Source organism: Tachypleus tridentatus, chromosome 2, assembly GCF_004210375.1.
Source record: "Tachypleus tridentatus isolate NWPU-2018 chromosome 2, ASM421037v1, whole genome shotgun sequence".
Classification (NCBI taxonomy): domain Eukaryota; kingdom Metazoa; phylum Arthropoda; class Merostomata; order Xiphosura; family Limulidae; genus Tachypleus; species Tachypleus tridentatus.
Genome location: NC_134826.1, coordinates 28837994 through 28856276, shown reverse-complemented (window position 1 = coordinate 28856276; position 18283 = coordinate 28837994). Strand labels below are relative to the sequence as shown.

Below are 18283 nucleotides of genomic sequence, written 5' to 3'. Positions count from 1 at the left end.
ATTGGCAAAATGTTAGCAACCTGCAAGTGATTTTTTGACAATATAATTTATTCTACTATATCTTTTAGTGAGGGGTATTCTGTGCTTGAGATTAATGCTTTTCACACTAATTGCTTTCTCACTTGCTTACTTTTGACTCTTGGATGTTATAGTCAATGGGCTTTTCCTTTATTGATTCTCTTTTAAGAAAGGAGCTCTTTTTTTTTTTTTTTTTCACTGTTCCCTCCATCATCTTCACTATGGGTCTGTAGCTCTTTGTAATGCATAGAAGTGAGTTGTGTTTCTGAAGTTAAAATTTTTCCTTACCTGAAAATGTGTTTTTGAAAGATACATCTATGCATTACATCCCACTCTTTCTTTCCACTTCCAATGCATTTAGTTTGCCTTATCAAGAATGAGCCTATGTTTAAATTCTGGTGCTTGTGGGGACTACTGTACATGGAGGATATCTCACCCGTTTTTTGATGTATGGCTATACTTTAATAAAAATTACCTAATATGCTGGTGCAATATACATTGGCTCAAGGGTGGGAGCTTTATTAAAGGCTTGTGGCATGCACATGAAATTGCATGAGATGTAATGGCTTTATGTGATGCAAATAAGTGAGTATTTCTCTGAAATACCTTTTCAGGTAAGGAAAATCTTTTATGTGATGTTAATCATTGTAAGTGGTGCTCATAGGTATTTGATTAATTAAGTTAAATTGCCCAGTTCTATAAGTACTTCATATTTAAAAGTTTTCTATACTAGGGTGAAATCTAGGTCAGTTTTCAGATCATTAAACAGTCTCTTCACAAAAATTAAAAAGTTGAGTTATTTAGCAAAAATAATTTTCATGAAAATATTTTTATAATGTTTTACCACTACTGATTCGTTTGTTTTTTTGACTTTTTTTTAACAAGTTATTAAATTTAAATTTTTATTTAGTACATGAAGCAATAGTACTTAAATAACTTTTATAAACTTCTTTTGAAATTTCCCTCAAAATTATTTGACAATTTCATAAAAAGAATCAACTTGGAATTGGCCCTGCATATAAATTACAAAAAGTATAATAGTGTAATTTTCATTTAGTATGAAATTTTGTATTTAGTCAGGAATTAAAACAAGAGTAAAAAGAAAACAACTGGTAGCAGCAAGTAAAAAAGTTAAAGTCTCAGAAACACAAGCAGCAAGAACAGAATTGCTATTACCAGAAGAAAGTGGGTGAGTATTAATTGTACTTGTAAGAATTTGTTCATTATATACATACAGCATGTAAATATTTTATCTAAGTAAGTTGGTTAAAATATGTAACTATGTTAAAAAAAACAAGTTTTCTTACTTTACAGATTTATGTTTCTGTATAAAACAATTGTAAGCCCCATGTTCATGTTCAGTATACACTTTCTTATCAGTGTTCACAGCTTAATAATTACAAATATGTATTTTTTGCCTTCTGTTTGTTTGCCTTTTAAAAACTCAAGTGTCGAATAGACATAAAGTAGTTGAAAATAACAATTTTTTTTGTTTCATAATTGTTTAACTTGCCACATAAGTAAAGGTTTTGAATAATGTATAGTTTATTATATATACAAGTTTCTTTGTGAGCTATGAATATTAGTTTTGACATATACGTGGTTTCAAAGTACTATCTTCATGTTGTGGAAGTACTGTATTACAATAGGAACTAAAATGAATATAAGCTTTCTATAAATTGTGAATTGGTCACAGTGATAATTTAAATGTATTTTGTTTACCATTTGTTGAATTCTGTGAATCCATAATTTGTCAAAGTTTTCACCTGTTTTCAAGCTTTGCCAGAATTTTGCATGGAACTCATGATGAGAGAAACCCACTTGAATTAAAAATGTATCTCAAGGCAGCTGGTATGGGTATTAGCACTTTTACTAAAATAAATCAGAAAATAGCATTTTGACTATCTTAGGTCATCTTCGGGTTAACCTGGAGACAACCTAAGAACGTCAAAACATTATTCTCTGCTTTATTTTGGTAAAAGTGTTAATACTTTACCCATATCAGCTGTTCTGAAGTACATTTTTGCATGGAACTGCTGCAGAAATTCAAAATTTTAAAATTTGTACAATGTTTTTTAAGGATACTATGAGGAATTTTATTCCATTTTACTAAATGACTGCTATGTCATATTAACCTTGTGGTGTGAAGGGGAAGTAGGAAGTATTTAGTGCAGTTTTTTGTAAGTGTTTAACTAAATTGGTGATAATTTTCAAAGTTAAATGTAAGCAACACTTTCTTGTGTGAAAAACCAGGGAGATTTCACACAGGACTGCCAGTGTAAGTACAGAATTAAAAAGCACAAAGATTTAACAGTTTATGTTATGATGATGAAGTGATTTTATATTCTAGTTTATGTAATATTTTACTGGATCACAGAAGAAAGATAATCTGTAGATGTTTTGAATTTAGATCCAAAAAAAGCCAATCTTAAAACATGAAACAGAAGACCATAACAAGAACAACAAGATAAAAAATAAAAGTTATTATCAGAATTGGAAAGAATAGAGGAAGTAACCATAATGTTTTTTGTTTCTTTTATGAAAGAAAAAGCCATTAGTTTAAGGACCTCGTTTTGAAATTTGTAAAAGTAACTCAGATTTCTAATAAATGTAATTATTTTTCCTATTATTAAAACTAGAACTTTGCTTTAAAGCTGATGTTAAAGCTGTTTATATGATTATTGTTTCAATTTATTACTTTAACTTGTATCTTCCAATATGATACTGTAAATTTATTCATTATGTTAACACCGTAGGCCTACAGAATTGAAATGTTTTACTTTATTGACATTATTAAAACATTAGCACTCTTAGCAACCTAGGTCCAGTTTTCTTATATGACTAATATATTAAATAGGAAAAGAGATTATAAAGATATAACATAGTTTAATTTCTAATTTTTATTTGAAACAACAATTAAATGGTTTCAGATGTTTTGGTAATATTTTCTTTGGTACCAATCATAAAATACCAATTGTGTCATAATTTTTGTCCTACTCTGTGTTATGAACAAAATATTTAAAATCAATAATGAAGCCATGTGGATTAAAAATATCCTCTCTCATGGTTCTGTGTTTTAAAATTACTTGTTAACTTAGATGTATAGCATTATGTTGTTAACTTAACAACAATTAAATGGTTTCAGATATTTTGGTAATATTTTCTTTGGTACTAAACATAAAATACCAATTGTGTCATAATTTTTGTCCTACTCTGTGTTATGAACAAAATATTTAAAATCAATAATGAAGCCATGTGGATTAAAAATATCCTCTCTCATGGTTCTGTGTTTTAAAATTACTTGTTAACTTAGATGTACAGCATTATGTTGTTAACTTCGTTAAAAAAGCAGTTAAAATTATAATATTAATTTGAAATATTTCTTCAGATCTTACACACACAATTAAGGTTTTAGCATGAAGTTTTGGATTTATATGGGATAAATAAATTGCTTTATAAGTTAATTGTAATGAGAATGTAAATACTGCAAAAGTTTTAAGAATTATTTTCTTCTTTCATGTTTTCCATATGTGAAAATGATATCTTCATATAGCACCCCATTTTGGAAACAGCTAGTCTTATAGAAAGGAAATTTCTACAGAAGAAAGTGTAATTTCTATTGGTCACCAGTTGTGAAGTATTTAAATGAAAGATTTACACTTAGTAGAAGAGCATTATCTAATCTATTTCTAGCAGTCAATAAGACTGGTGAAATTACTTGTTATGAATATCATTTTGTGATATTCAATCTCACTGTTATTCACCTGAAAGAAATCAAGATATCCAAAAAATTCATGTTCTGTAAATGTTATGCAAGGTAACGTTTTAAATACAGGCAGCAAGTACTCAAGTAGACAATGATGTTATTAAATGCATAGGTTAGGATAAAATAATTGGAATATCTGTTGATATAAACTATATTTAAAACAAACCAAATAAGCCTTAAACTATTCCAACAAAAAGCTGCAGAACTTCTATCATGCTTAACTGATGATGTTAGACATTTTGGATGGAAAATTTCTTTGTTTTTAATACATGTCAACACATTAATTTGATGAAAAATGTGTAGAAATTGATCAAACCACATTGTTCCATTGATTTTGTTATAATTTTTATTTTTGTGATATTTTCATGATGCCAGTACAAGCTTCTAGATGGTAGTCCTACCATGGTAACCCTTATAGTGAAGAAGGTTTGAGAAAGATTGTATGTTGTAAGCTGATCAAACCACATACTCCTCTTTGTTCAACTCATATTTGCATTCACCTCTCATATCCTCTGCCTTTTAGAAATGTCTATAATTTTCTCTGGAATTGCATAGGTTACATGATTGTTTTGTTTTAGTTGTAAAATGCAAGTTTTTCCATAATTTCTTAAACATATATATATGATTTAGAAAACCAGACAAATTATAGTAGTTTTTGAGAACTGTATTTTATTTTATAAAATGCATATTTGAGAGATACATAAATTATTTTGGACAAACAACCTTAGAAAAACAAAACTTGTTTAACCATACAGCTGAGTTCAAAAGGCTTTAAGGTTTAAGTAGTTGCAAAATTTCTTGGTTTTTATGTGTATTATTTATTCATTTTTAAGTATATTTTAACAAAATAAAAATTAAAAATGTATGAGGTTGTTAAGGCAATATAAATTAAAAAATAAAATATTGGGTTTAGGAATAATTCATGAGCGTTTTTTCAAGTTAAAAAAATATATTCATAAATGAAACGCTTTCGCAAAATATTTCATGTCATTTGGTAGATAATTTTTGCTCTAATAGATGGTGTGTTTGATTTTCATATGTCTTTAATTTTTGCTTTCATTTTCAGCTCATTAAATGGAATGTCAAGTGGACAAAATCGAGCATTTTCGACACCATCTGCTTTTTGCATTTAATTTCTTGCAATTTCGTTTACAACAATGCATACTATATACCTGGGTATTACATGAAATAAAGTATCATAATAAATGTTTTGGGTGTAATGTGTTCATGCATTGAAGTATTGTATAGTCTTGCATGTAATGCTTGAATGAAATTATTTAAAAACGCTCACGAATTATTCCTCAACCTAATATATTTTTCTATCTACAAGATGTAATTCAGATCTTTGTTTATTTTACTTTACACTTACCTCTCACCAGGTGATTTACTACTTTGTAACATTAGTTAGACACTGTTCAAAGTGCAATAAAATAAAATAAAAAACAGATGTAATGGTTACTAGTCTGAGGCTGTTTAGGATACATAATTATCTGTTACAGTCTGCAGTCATTATATAAAATAAAAATATTTTATTTATAATTTACTTTTGTTGTTATAAGTGAATTCACTGCAGAGAGAGAAAAGAGTTAGGGTAGAGAAAAGATACATAAAAGTATACCTTTTTTTCAGAAAAAAAATTGTGATACTCATTTATGATGTTTTAGAAGTTATGTGAATGAAATATGAAAACTGTAAGATAAAAAAAATGTATTTTTATTATTAAAATCACTTTTCTCTCAAACAAACCCAATCAGGTCTTTTTAAATTTTTTGTTGCATATTTAGTAGAAATATTTTATTAAAAATTTGATTTTTTTGTGTACAGCAAATTTTGTGAAAATGTACATAATAAATATAGAACCATAGTAAGTGTTATTTTCTCCAGTATGATGTACATCAAACGGACTGACCTGTGCATAAAGGATTAATAAGGCAGACATTTGAATGATGTATTGTTGGTTGTTTGCCACAAATTTGCATTGGAGAAAAGGTCTTTAGGACCATTGGGTAGTTCATGGTAGTCCTTTCATAGTGCAGTATTCTGTAGAAGTTTAAAAAAACTACAGCTTCATTGAGAAACCAAGTATAAAAGTGTTCACTGTTTTCCCACAGGATGTCTGGAGTTAATTAGTAACAGGGTTGAAGGCATGACTCAATGGTTGCACACTGATATGGTGAAAACAGGTGAAATGTACACCTTACTCAACTGATACTAGTCCAAATCTCTGAATGTACAATCAAGTAGGTTTCTTAGGGCTAGTGCTTGAAACTGCTTTGCTTTAAACAAAACATGTGCTGGTGCCATTGCAGTCTCATCAGATGGGGTTAAGTGTCATCTCAAGTACAAAGTCTCCCAGTATCGTGTTGCTTTAGCAAATTCTTGATCCATTGTAACTAAAACTGTCCCAAATACTAGGGTCTGACAATACTCCAACTTGCTTCTGGACATAAGCTATATATAATCCAAATAAGAAAGATTGTTTGATGTCACAAATAGATCCAAACAACAAAAATTAAATACTAACACTAAAAATAAATGATGTTAACATACAACTCTTGTGTAATGATTTCCTTATTCAGAAACAACATTAAAAGAAAACACTTAGTAATATTTGCAATGTTCTGAAACTGTTGTAAGGATCAAACACATTTTTAAATCAAAACTGTTGGAGAACAACAGGTTCAATTTTTTTTTACACTGAACAAAGAAGTATTCATGATCCTCGAAAGAATGAATCATATAATCTGTGAATATACTTGTCACCTCAGCAGCAAGGTTACTCATCCTGTTTGTAGAAGATATTTATGATAAATAAACTGGAGAAGTGCTTGGCTTACTGTTTGAATCTGATTGGGGACTGTTTTCACAAATTATGAATGTACATAAACAGGTTTATTCATGCTTTTAGCCAGATAATTATTCATACACAAACAAGAAAGACTGTATTTCTGAAGCAGATAACAGAACAATAATAATTACAAGTGTTAACCACAGAATATTCATACCTCATATATTTAATCTTAACATGAATATCACCTTGTATTCAAACTAGTCAGAATCTGAATCAGACTATGACTTAATGAGTTTATGGACAAATCTTTGGTTTAGATACTTAATTTTGTTTTTATGTGGGTGTACAAAAAAGTTGCGAATGGTGCTAAAAACCTGCCAAATGTCTTGAAGATGTACTTACCATATTAAAAGTTGTAATAGTTAAAGTGTGTATAATATATAAATATATATATAGTTTCTTGGTTTACATGGCAGTTAAAAGACTGGCCAAAATGACCAAGTCTTATATAGAAAGTTAAGAGTGTTGATAGATGGAATTAGGACATTAACAAAAAAGTTTTAAAAACAGAAGTTAGTTGGACAAGAAAATCATGAAATATTACACACTTTGTTACTAATATAGCATGAACCATATTGTATAGATTTAAGTTATTGTATGGATTTGATCTTTGATTAAGTCTGTTTATCAGCAATATGTAAATTTAAAAATTAGTTAAACATAAGGAGATTTTAATATACATTACATATACAACTTAAAGTGGTAAAAAAGTTAATAAGTTATAATTACATGTCAGAAAAGTAACATTATTTTGCAGTATACAGTAGCTATTACATCATAATCTGCTGAACTTTACATGTTTGAAATTAGGCTATATTAGGACTCTTTACTGGTAGAATTATGTGGTCCCACATGGATTTGATTTTGACTTGTCCTATATGTCTGTTAATGATCTTTTCTGGCCTTGTATTTCTTATTTTTATTTTAAAGGAGATTATCCTGGGATGGTTAGACTATCAAACAAGAACTGTGGCACTTTCCCAAGCTACTTTTTTGGTAAATAGCATTCTATATTCCACAAGGGTGGGTATTCCTGAAGTCCAACATATTCTTTCTAACATTTTTATTCAGTTTCATATCCCTTTGAGGTGGATACTTGTATGAAGTGAGGGGACCTCCTAGAGAAGGTTCTGTACTTTCAGTTTACCATTTCTAGAATCTGAACATCCACCTACATGCTTGCTGTGTGTGGCGACCCATGAAGGGGGGAAAGAATCCTGGTGGTTGAGGAGTCCAACTCTAACACAACTTTGGCCTTGAATTCCAGTAGAAAGGCAGCCTTGTGCTGGCCCCCAGGGTCAATTGGGTAGTCTACTTGGGCTAGGATCAACCAAGTACCAGTGTTAGAAGTTCTTAACAGGTGTTATGGACATTGTGTCTAATACTGGTGTTTGGGTATAGTGCTCACAAAACCCTGGCATTGTTGTTGTTTGGAATTGCAGTGTGGCCTCTTGTAGGGCTCCATGGTGGGCAGGGACAGTGTGCATTGAAATCTTCTTTCTTTACTATAGATAATTTCATTCATGAAGAAAAATAAATAAATTTGAGAGAAATTGATAAATGCCCAGGAATGTATGACTTTGTTCAACAGTCACTATCAAAATTGGATTTTATACCTAGATCTTTCATTTTGTACTTATTATCTGAGGAATCCCTAAGGCAGATGTCTCCCTTTTTTATTTGAAAGGGATTAGAGGGGCTTGCTGGATTCCCCACATCAGTAAGAATGTTATGCTCTGGAGACATTTTGGTGGACACATACTCTCACCACAACACACTAAACTCCTCCTGAATTCAAAGAGCAGTGGGGATACACCCATCAAGGATATTCCCCATGCTACCCTCAAGAGAAGTTAGTTGAGAGGGACTTGAAGAAACATTCTCAAGTCAGAGATCTTTGCTGGTTTTTCAACCAAGGCATTTCTGTAGTTTTCATTTGAATATAGATTACTTTGAGGATTTGATTGATTCTTATCAACATGTGTGCTTCTCTTTACAGGAAATGTTTCTGAAACCTGTCATTGCAGTCACCTTTCGGCAGTTTTCTTTGTACAGAATTGACAGATAGATGAGTGTATGAAGGGGTGGCACTGCTGGTCAGTCAGCATGTGCCCATCCTGTCTTGATACACTTTATACACCCTTGGAGACTGTGGCCATCCTTGGGTCGTGCCATCACTATTTGTTCTCTCTACCTGTCTCCTAAGGAGACGTATGATCAGTCAGACCTTGATGCTTGCATTGAACAGGTTCCATCTCCCTTTATAATCCTGGGGAACTTTATTGTACATAATCTCCTTTGGGGTGGTGCTGATATTGATGGGAGGGATCGTTCTGTACAGTGTGTGCCTTTGGATCATAACCTTCTTCTCTTCAGTACTGGTACTTATACCTATTTTCATGCACATAGTCAGTCATTTACTGCTAATGATCTCTACCTGCTTCCCTTCACATTTCTCTGATTTTTTTTGGAGGGATTGACAGTGATCATTTTCATAGCACATTGAGGGAGACTGGCTGTGGTCAATGCCACCTGACTTGCATGACTTGAGGGAAGCTGGAGTGGCAACAGTAGCTGACTGTATTGTCTAATCAGCTGCTCAGTGTGTTCCTGAAACCTTGACAAGTTTTCAATGGTATCCTCATTCATGGTGGAGTCCTGCCTACCACATGACACAGAAGGCTCAAAAACGTGCCTTTTATAGGTATGCCATACTTTTAAACTGCATTTCTTTTCAGCAGGCCTGTGCACATGCTTGGAAGGTCTGAGGTCAAAACCAGAAGGAATCTTGGATTAAGTACACAACTGGCATCTCTTCTCTCACCATTTCTAAAATCATATGAGACAAGATTCAGAAGATCAGTGGGCAGTATATTTCCATCTCCCCCCTTCAATCTTGCTCTCTGATGGCCAGGAGGTTGCTGATGCCCAGAGCATTGCCAGTACTCTCAGCAAAAGCTTTTCTCATGCATCTAGTACTTCTGCTTCATTCCCCACCTTCATAGCCATCAAGTTTCAGGCAGAGCAATCACCTCTTTCCTTTCAGGCTGATTGTTTTTATAACTATAATTACCTCTGTACACTGTTGAAACTTAAGCTCTCTTTTCATTGATCTGGCAGTACATCATTTGGACCTGATGATATTCACTGTGAAATGCCTGCCTCTCTTGCTACTCTTGGATGGTCTATCATTGTTCCTATCATTCTTCATATCCAGGTGCAGTTGGATGAATTGGGTCTGTCCTTGAATAATATAGCTGTATCCACTGATCATCCCATCCCACATCGATAATTATCATCCCCAAATATGACCTTTCTTTGAGTCATATAATGAAAACAGATACTCCTGAACAGAAGTACTATCTTCTATTTGCTGAACATCTTTTGAATCACAACAAACTATGGCATAGCTCAGAGAAATATTTCTCTTGCTCTGGGTCACATAGAAGCTATGCAGTACACAAACTTTACTATTTATATTGACTTGCTTAGCTCTTTACAGGCCCTGGAATTGCTTCATTTAGTTCTTGTCTTGTCATTCAAAACTGACTGGCTTATTTCTTTTTATCATCCATTTTATACTTCTACCCATTTTTTTCTGGATACCGGGCCATGCCGGTATTCGTGGGAATGAGCTCGCTGACACAACAGTTAAGTCTGTCTACTTTGGTGTTATCACTGTCATGCCTATTCCACACATGAACTATGGCTCTCTATTCAAGGCTTGGCTCTATGCCATTTGGTAGTCAACTTGGAATGAGCAATGTGATAAGTTTTTCCAGCTCAAACCTTCTATTGGACTTTGGTCATCTTGTTGCCATTAGGATTGGAAGGAGTAAGTTGTCATAAATAGGCTACAGATAAAAGTTTTATCTTTTTTGTCATGCCATTGTTAGACAATAAGCAATGGCACCATTTTATATATGTTTTTACCATGGGTTTATTCCTGATGTTGGACAGTGTCATTGGTTATGGTGACACTGTTCATCTTACAAATACTTTTAATTTTTTAAGGGCCATTGACCTTTTTAATTCTATTTAAGTTTTTATCTGACACTAGGCCATTGTTCTTGTTACAACTGAATTTTTCTTTACATTTTATAAAACTTTCTGTTATTTATTTTTGTTTTTTTTACAAGTCAGTTGATGCAGATAGCCTAATTGCTTTGTACTGTAAAATGCCAGACAACAAAAACAACATATACATATACAAAGTTTTGGCTCACAGATATGTGCAGGATTATTTAATTTTACAAAAATCTGTGTTTTTTTTAAATACAGTAAGAATTTTGTGTTTGACATAAATTTGGAAGATGTCTGATGAAAACCTGGTACGTTATGGTTAAAAGGTTGTGGGTCTTTTCATTCTTGTGTTGACTGATTTTGGGGACTGCTCTGGTTGGTGTTTATTTGTTTTTGTATGATATTTGAGGAGTGGACATATTTTTGGAATGCATAATGTATATGTTTCAGGTAAATGTTGAAGGATTTGGTGTCATGAGTCTAAAATATCCTTTTTATTGAACAGTTTTGATATACAATGTTTTTTTCTGATAGAGGATGGCATAAGGTATAATTTAGATATTGGTTGTTGTGTGTGGTGTTTTTCTGTAAGGTTTGGTCAGGAAATTGTGTTAATTTTAGATGACTAGATTATCAAGAAAACATAGTTTCTATTCATCTTTTTATTTCTGATGTAAAAAATATCTCATTCATTTCAGTTTTTTTGTTTTTGTTTTTTTCAATTCATCTCTCAGCAAGATCCAACCTTCTCTTTATTTAGAGGACATAGAGCAGTTAGTTTCCAATGCCATATCCTCTTTCTCTCTCTCATTGTATGGGAAGTTTTTTGTCTTTTTGGGAAATTGTACTTCCTTAGAATACCCTGTCCGTTATTATTTTCAATAGACTCTCTGTAATCCGTAGAGCATCACCTCCCTTCTTATATGATTGTTGAATTCTGGTATTTTAATAGAAAGTATACCACGTGCAGTGTTCATCTGGATCTCCATCTGTTTACAGATATGTCCTTGATTGAGTGGGGATATATCTAGACTCTCAAGAGATTTGGGGTTGGTAATCCCAAAACAAATTTTCCCCTTTATATCAGTCTTTTAGACACTTTAGTATTATGTTGTGCTATGGATAAATTTGTGAAGATGGTTCATGGATGTTTCCTGCTTATCCATCAACACAGCTCTATTTCTTATTTTTATTCTTGTTCTGATCCTCATTATCTGTCAGTCTGCATTTCAATGTCATTTGGTCTACAGTACCCCCTTTTTGCAGTTCATTCTCCTGTTTCTTTTTTTCCTTGGAATTCCTCACCTACCAGAGATGTTTTTCCAATTACTCTAATGAGATAGTTTTGGCAACTCATCTGTTTAACACATAAATCTTTGAATGTAAACTTGCATTAACTCTTTCAAAGTTAGTTTGAATCAAATCTGATACTTTGTACCTCATTGGCTACTCATTTTTATTATCCATTGTAAGAGATTGTGCAGGCTGGCATGTGGATTACCCTGCATCCTTTTGTTTGGATGTTATCTTAATCCTCTGGCCTTCTCTTTTTCATCAGGATATAAACTTCCTCCCATCACCATTCCATAAACGTAAATAACAATGGCAATCTTGACACAATGGAACTGTCGAGGTTTACATTCTTATTTGGATGATATCAAAGCATTGATTGCTTCCTCCCATCCTGAATGTCTTTCCTTGCAGGAAACATTTCTGAAACCTGCTGACAGGGTCACCTTTTGATGATTTTTATTGCATAGAAATGACAGGCTGTGTGATGGAGGGGTAGAACTGTTGATTGATCAACATGTGCCCACCCTGTCTTTGCCCCTCAAAACACCCTTGAAGGTCATAGCCATCTGTGTTTCCTTGGGTTGTACCATCACTGTTTGTTCTCTCTACCTGTCATCTGGAGAGACCTATGATCAATCAGACCTTGATGTTCTCATTGAACAGTTGGTGTCTCCCTTTTTAATTCTGGGGGACTTTAATGGACATCATCTTCTCTGGGGAAGCTCTAATATTGATAGGATGGATCACCCTGTAGAGTTTATGCTCTCTGATCACAACCTTTCTCTTTTAAATAGTGGTTCTTCTTCTTATTTTCATGCACCTAGTCAGTCCTTTACTGCTATTGATGTCTCATTTTGCTCCCCTTCATAAGTCTCCAAATTTTCATGTAGGGTTGACAATAATCCACAAGGCAGTGATCATTTTCCTATAATTTTAAGAGAAACTGGTCATGGTCAATGCCACCCGACCTGCATGCCCCAGTGGAAGCTGGATCTGGCAAACTGGCCCTCTTTCAATGCTCTCGCAGAACTTGATCCTGCCATTGTCTGTAAGCCATCAATAAATGACTGTGTGGCAGCAGTATCTGATTGTATTATAGAAGCATCTCCTCAATGTTTCCTAAAAACCTCGACATGTTTTACACTATATCCTTGTCTGTAGTGGAATCCTGTCTGCCACATGGCACAGAAGGCTCAAAAATGGGTCTGGGATATTTTCTGTAGATATCGAACACTCTCAAACTGCATTGCTTTCCAGTGGGCCCGTGCACATGCTTGGTGAATAAGACGCCAAAGTCAGAAGGAATCTTGGATTAACTTCACAACCAGCATATCTTCTACCACCATTTCCAAAGTCATATGGGACAAAATTTCAAAGGTCAGTGGGCAATATAATTCTGTTCCCCTCTCGATCTTGCTCTCTGATGACCAGGAAGTAGCTGATACTCTAAGTGAAAGCTTTTGCTAGATATCTAGCACTTCTGCTTCTTCCTCCACATTTTTAGCGATCAAGACTTGTGTAGAGCAGTCACCTCTTTTCTTTTGAGCTAATTGTCTCTATGACTATAATTGTCCCTTTACACTGATAGAACTCAAACTGGTCTTTCATCGGTCTAGCAGTACATCTGTCGGACCTGATGATGTACACTATGAAATGCTGTGTCATCTATCTGCTGCTTCTCTTGCTGTTCTTCTGATTGTTTTTTACCAGATCTGGCAGGAAAATGATTTTTCTGATGCCTGGCACCAGGCTATTGTCCTACCTTTCTCTAAGCCTGGGAAGGATTCCAAGATTCCTTCAAACAACCATCCAATTGCTTTGATGAGCTGTTTCTGTAAGACCTTAGAGAGGATGGTTAATGCTCATCTTGTTTGGTTCCTCGAATCAAACAACCTCCTCTCACCCACCCAGTGTAGTTTCAAGGCTCATCTTTGTGCCAGTTGGCAGTCGAGAGTGAGCAACATGAAAATAAGCTTTTCCAAATAATACCCTCTCTTGGACTTTGGCTGTCTTACTTCCATAAAGATTGGAAAGAGGAAGTTATTCTCACTAGACTACGCATTGGTCACAGTTTTTTTAACTTATCGTTTCCTTTTATCTGGGACTGATGCACAAATGTTTTGTATGCGTAACACTCAGGTCACAATAAGCCACATTTTACTGTCTTGTTGATGTTACAACTCTCAATTACGGAACCATTTTAAACATGTTTTGTTCCAAGGTTTATGTGTAATGTTAGACAGTGTTATTGGCAATAGTGACACTGTCTAACGTTCTACCTTATAAATGTTTTTAGTTTTTTAAAGGCGATTAATCTTTTTAATGCTATTTAAGTTTTTTAAATTTATTCATCAGACATTTTTTTAATGTGATTCCCTTTTAAGAATCAGAGTATATTTTGTTCGATTTGAAATTAGAAAATGGCCGTAACGTCAAATAACTCAAACTAGAACTGGTCAGACTAACTTCAGATGTCTAATGCTGCTGTTTGAACTACCCGTTAGTCATCCTGGCAAGTTATAATAATTAAAATTTTGCTACAAGTCTTTCATAGCTTGTGTTACTTTACTTTCTGAAAGCGGCATTAACGTCAAGTAACTCAAAACCACAACTGGAAAGGACAACTTCAGGTGACTGATGCTGATTTTTTAACTTTCCCGTTAGTCATCTTGGCAAGCTATGATAATTACAACTTGTATTACTGTAGTTTTTCTCTTACTACTGTAAACTAGATGTAAAAAATTGGATTTAATGTTATTTGTTTTTTTTTAAGTCAAAATTAAACTTTGTTTTGTTTTACCTTAATTTCCTTTTATGAATTTTACTAATTTTACTTTAATTTTAACTTTTTACCAGATGTTTGTTGCAGATAGCCTAGTTGCTTTGCACCATAAAACACCAAACCAACCAACCAAACACCCCAATGCTGGATGGTTTTGGACTGGAGTTGACTAGCCATATGCTGTCTGATGTAACCATCACTTTAGTCAAGCCCAGGGTCTGGGTTGTGTTTGATTTCTGCCTGTCTTAGCAACATGTTTTTATTGTTGGTGAAAATCATACTTTTGTATGGAAGTTTCTCATGGCTGTGCTGCTGTACTTTTTTGTAGTCTTAAAATTTCACAACACTTCATGGGTTCCCTTTGGATGTTTTCCAAACTTACACTGGTCCTTCCATCATTTCAATGTGGGATTCTAGCTCATATGTGAGAGAAAGCAAGATATTGTGTTGTAAACCAATTTGCCAACACTGAAAATGTCTTTTTTTGATAGATACTTCTGCTAACACTTAAATTTTGGGATTCCTTTCCTTGCTTAATTTTGAACAATCAAATAGAGGGGGTCAGCTCTACTAGGTATGTGTGTTGGACTCTTTTTAGTGAAGGGTTATTGCAAGTTAATTTTCATCCTATAGTGCGACAGTAGCAGATCAGAATGTGTGAGATTGGGTGGGAGCCTCAAGGCTAATGCAAGTGAGAAAATTGGATGTGTAGAGGATAACATAAAATTTGAAAAAAATATGTAAGTGGAGGTATTTATTGAAAATAGATTTTCATCATTGAAAAATGATAGTAGTTTCTAGATAAAATGATGATTAAAATATTTGAAACATTTTCTTTGAAATTAATAATACTTTTACTCTTTATAGATTCCTTGAGGCTGAAGAAAATGAAGATACTTGCAGAATACACCAAGAAAAAATTGCTGCAGCTGTTGATATTACAAGTACTACAAAGGCAAGTTTTTCATTTTTTTTATTTCATTTAGTTATCTTGGATTGTTATTTGTTATTAGCTGTATCATGCTTAGCTAAATATTAAGTAAGAACAGTATTTAAGAAATAAAATTTGCTTATACATTTAATTTAAAAATTGTTTTGTGTAAAGTAGAGCTTGATTTTAAGGAAATTTCCAGGTTTTTATTCAGACAAACTGACCTGTATTTGAAGTTTATCAGAAGTCTCTATGGGCTGTCTGGAAAAAACAAACAACACAGATCCTTAAAAAAAAAAAAAAAATTAAAAATAAATTATGTAAATATTGATGTAAAGAGACTCAATTACAAGAATTTTGATAATGTTATTTATTATTTAGTTCCAAAAAGTATAATTAATGTTCAGTTGTCAATTTTGCATCTTTAGTCAATTAATTTTTGATGCTTTGTTTCCCAAGTAGTTTCATAACATTGGGAAAAATTAGTCCAAACCATACTAATGTTACATTAGCATCTTAAGGAGATAAACAGTCAATGCCTTTTAAAACTTTTAAACAAAACAGCAATCTTGGCCCATTATGTTCAATGTTTTTATTCTGACCAGCTTGACCAACCTGCTATGTACATTAAAGTACATCTGTAGTGAGACTAGACTTGTATTGAAACTCTCACAGATACTACTCTACTGTGATACATTCACAATACCTAATCATTGCACATGTACATTGTCATACTGTTGATATGTATTGTCATTCATACTTGTAATTTTCATTGAGGTGGAGAGAGGTAAAATTAGTCATATTTGTTATTATTCTTTTTTGCAGTTATCATTGTTATGTTATATTTAATTTGTGCATTTTCCCACTATTCTTAAAATGGTTAAACCTTCTGTATTTCCTACTGAATGTTGATTGGTAAGAACTTGAGGCAATGATGTTAGTTTTGTTGTTGTAAGCATCTATCATCATCATCATCTGCCACTCAATTCCTTAAGGAACATAGGGCTGCAATCACTGCTGTTTCTGTAACAGGTTTTTAAGTGAGTAGGTTGTTAGCCCACTGCACCGAGCCGTCCCTAATTTAGTAGTGTAAGACTAGAGGGAAGGCAGCTAGTCATCACCACCCACCGCCAACTCTTGGGCTACTCTTTTACCAACGAATAGTGGGATTGACCATCACATTATAACGTCCCCACGGCTGGAAGGGCGAGCATGTTTAGCACGACGCGGACCCGAACCCTTGACCCTCAGATTATGAGTCGCATGGCTTAACGCGCTCGGCCATGCTGGGCTGTAAGCATCTATACTAGAAATTAATTCACTATTTGTTGTGTTACTTGTATTGGTTTTCATTGCAAGTTCCTGTCTGCTCTTGTATATGTGCATAAACACTATGCAATACAATGTGTTTTAATATAACTGAACTATATACACTGTACTGTTACTATGCACATCCATTCATGCTCAGTTGAATTCCATACAAAATTTACTTGCAGCTTTTCTATGATAGTTTTTTAACTAAAACAGCATAGTCAGTCACAGAAGCAAACTTTTCCTAATGTTTTCAATCTCTTTTAGTTAATTGTATGAACACTTCTTTTGTACAAGGTAGTTTTTTTTTTCTAAACAGAAAAGTGGACCTAAAGATATTTTTAGATATTTTTATTTATCTTACCAATGAGTTGTGTCCAAGATAGGAGTGTACATTACTTGTGTAGTGTGAGAATGGGTACATGTATAGGTATATTGTTCCTTGGTGCCAGTTATCTGTCAAAGAACACATGGGTTTAAATTGATCATTCAAAGAAGTTTTTAGTTGTTTCATATACATGTTGAAATCAAGCCCAGTAAAGGTTTTAGAATTTTAGTTAACAAGATTTCTTTATTCATAGTACAAGTTATATTTAGCACTGCCAATAATTCTTAAGTTTTAATATTTTATTGGTGTATTATAGTGTAATGCATGGTGTACAATTTTACATCTATCTTTTCCTTAAAACAAATGGAAATTGACCTACTGTTTGGCCTGTGTATGGTATTTGGAATCATAATTGCTTTGTAGGACATCTGTTGAAAAAACAGAAGTACCCTTTAGTAAGTTAATTTTTCCCACTCTAAACTGATTTGATCTTGAGTGTGGTTAAGGATGACTCTTTAGATAAATTTTAAGGTCAACTTCTATTTAATGTTAATAGTGTGATAACCTAAATAGGTAGTAACATGGAAGTGAACATCTTGAGTTCCTATAGATGTGATACATCACAATGTTAACACTTTATTGAAAAGAGAAATCATTTAGGAAAAAAATATTTATATGTTGTTATTTGATTTGCAAATAACGAGATAAATTATAATCTCTACCAATTAAAATATAAACTAACATCCTTTTGAAAAAGAAAATAAAAAACTAACTTTATGAAAATAATCAAATGAATGTAGTTTAAAAAAAAGACAATCTAAAAAAAACATGTCTTTATTGCTTTGGTGACTAAAAAAATTGAGCTTTGAATTTTTTTTATGTTATGTACTACAATGCTTGTAATGTGTACATATTCAAGAAACTGTTGTCAATGTACACTTAATTTTGATTTTCTAGGGCATTTTATTGATTGCAAAGAT

General features: G+C 33.1%; 1 protein-coding gene across 2 annotated transcripts in view; it reads left to right on the top strand.

Moving 5' to 3' along the window:
• The window catches only part of LOC143240029 (WD repeat-containing protein 46), an 87271-nt gene that overhangs the window by 17474 nt on the left and 51514 nt on the right, over window positions 1-18283 (top strand). For both annotated transcript variants that reach the window (XM_076481795.1, XM_076481805.1), the window contains 2 exons: window positions 1095-1207; window positions 15601-15688. In XM_076481795.1, the coding sequence (XP_076337910.1) occupies window positions 1095-1207; window positions 15601-15688 (201 nt within the window). The remainder of the gene's footprint in view (window positions 1-1094; window positions 1208-15600; window positions 15689-18283) is intronic.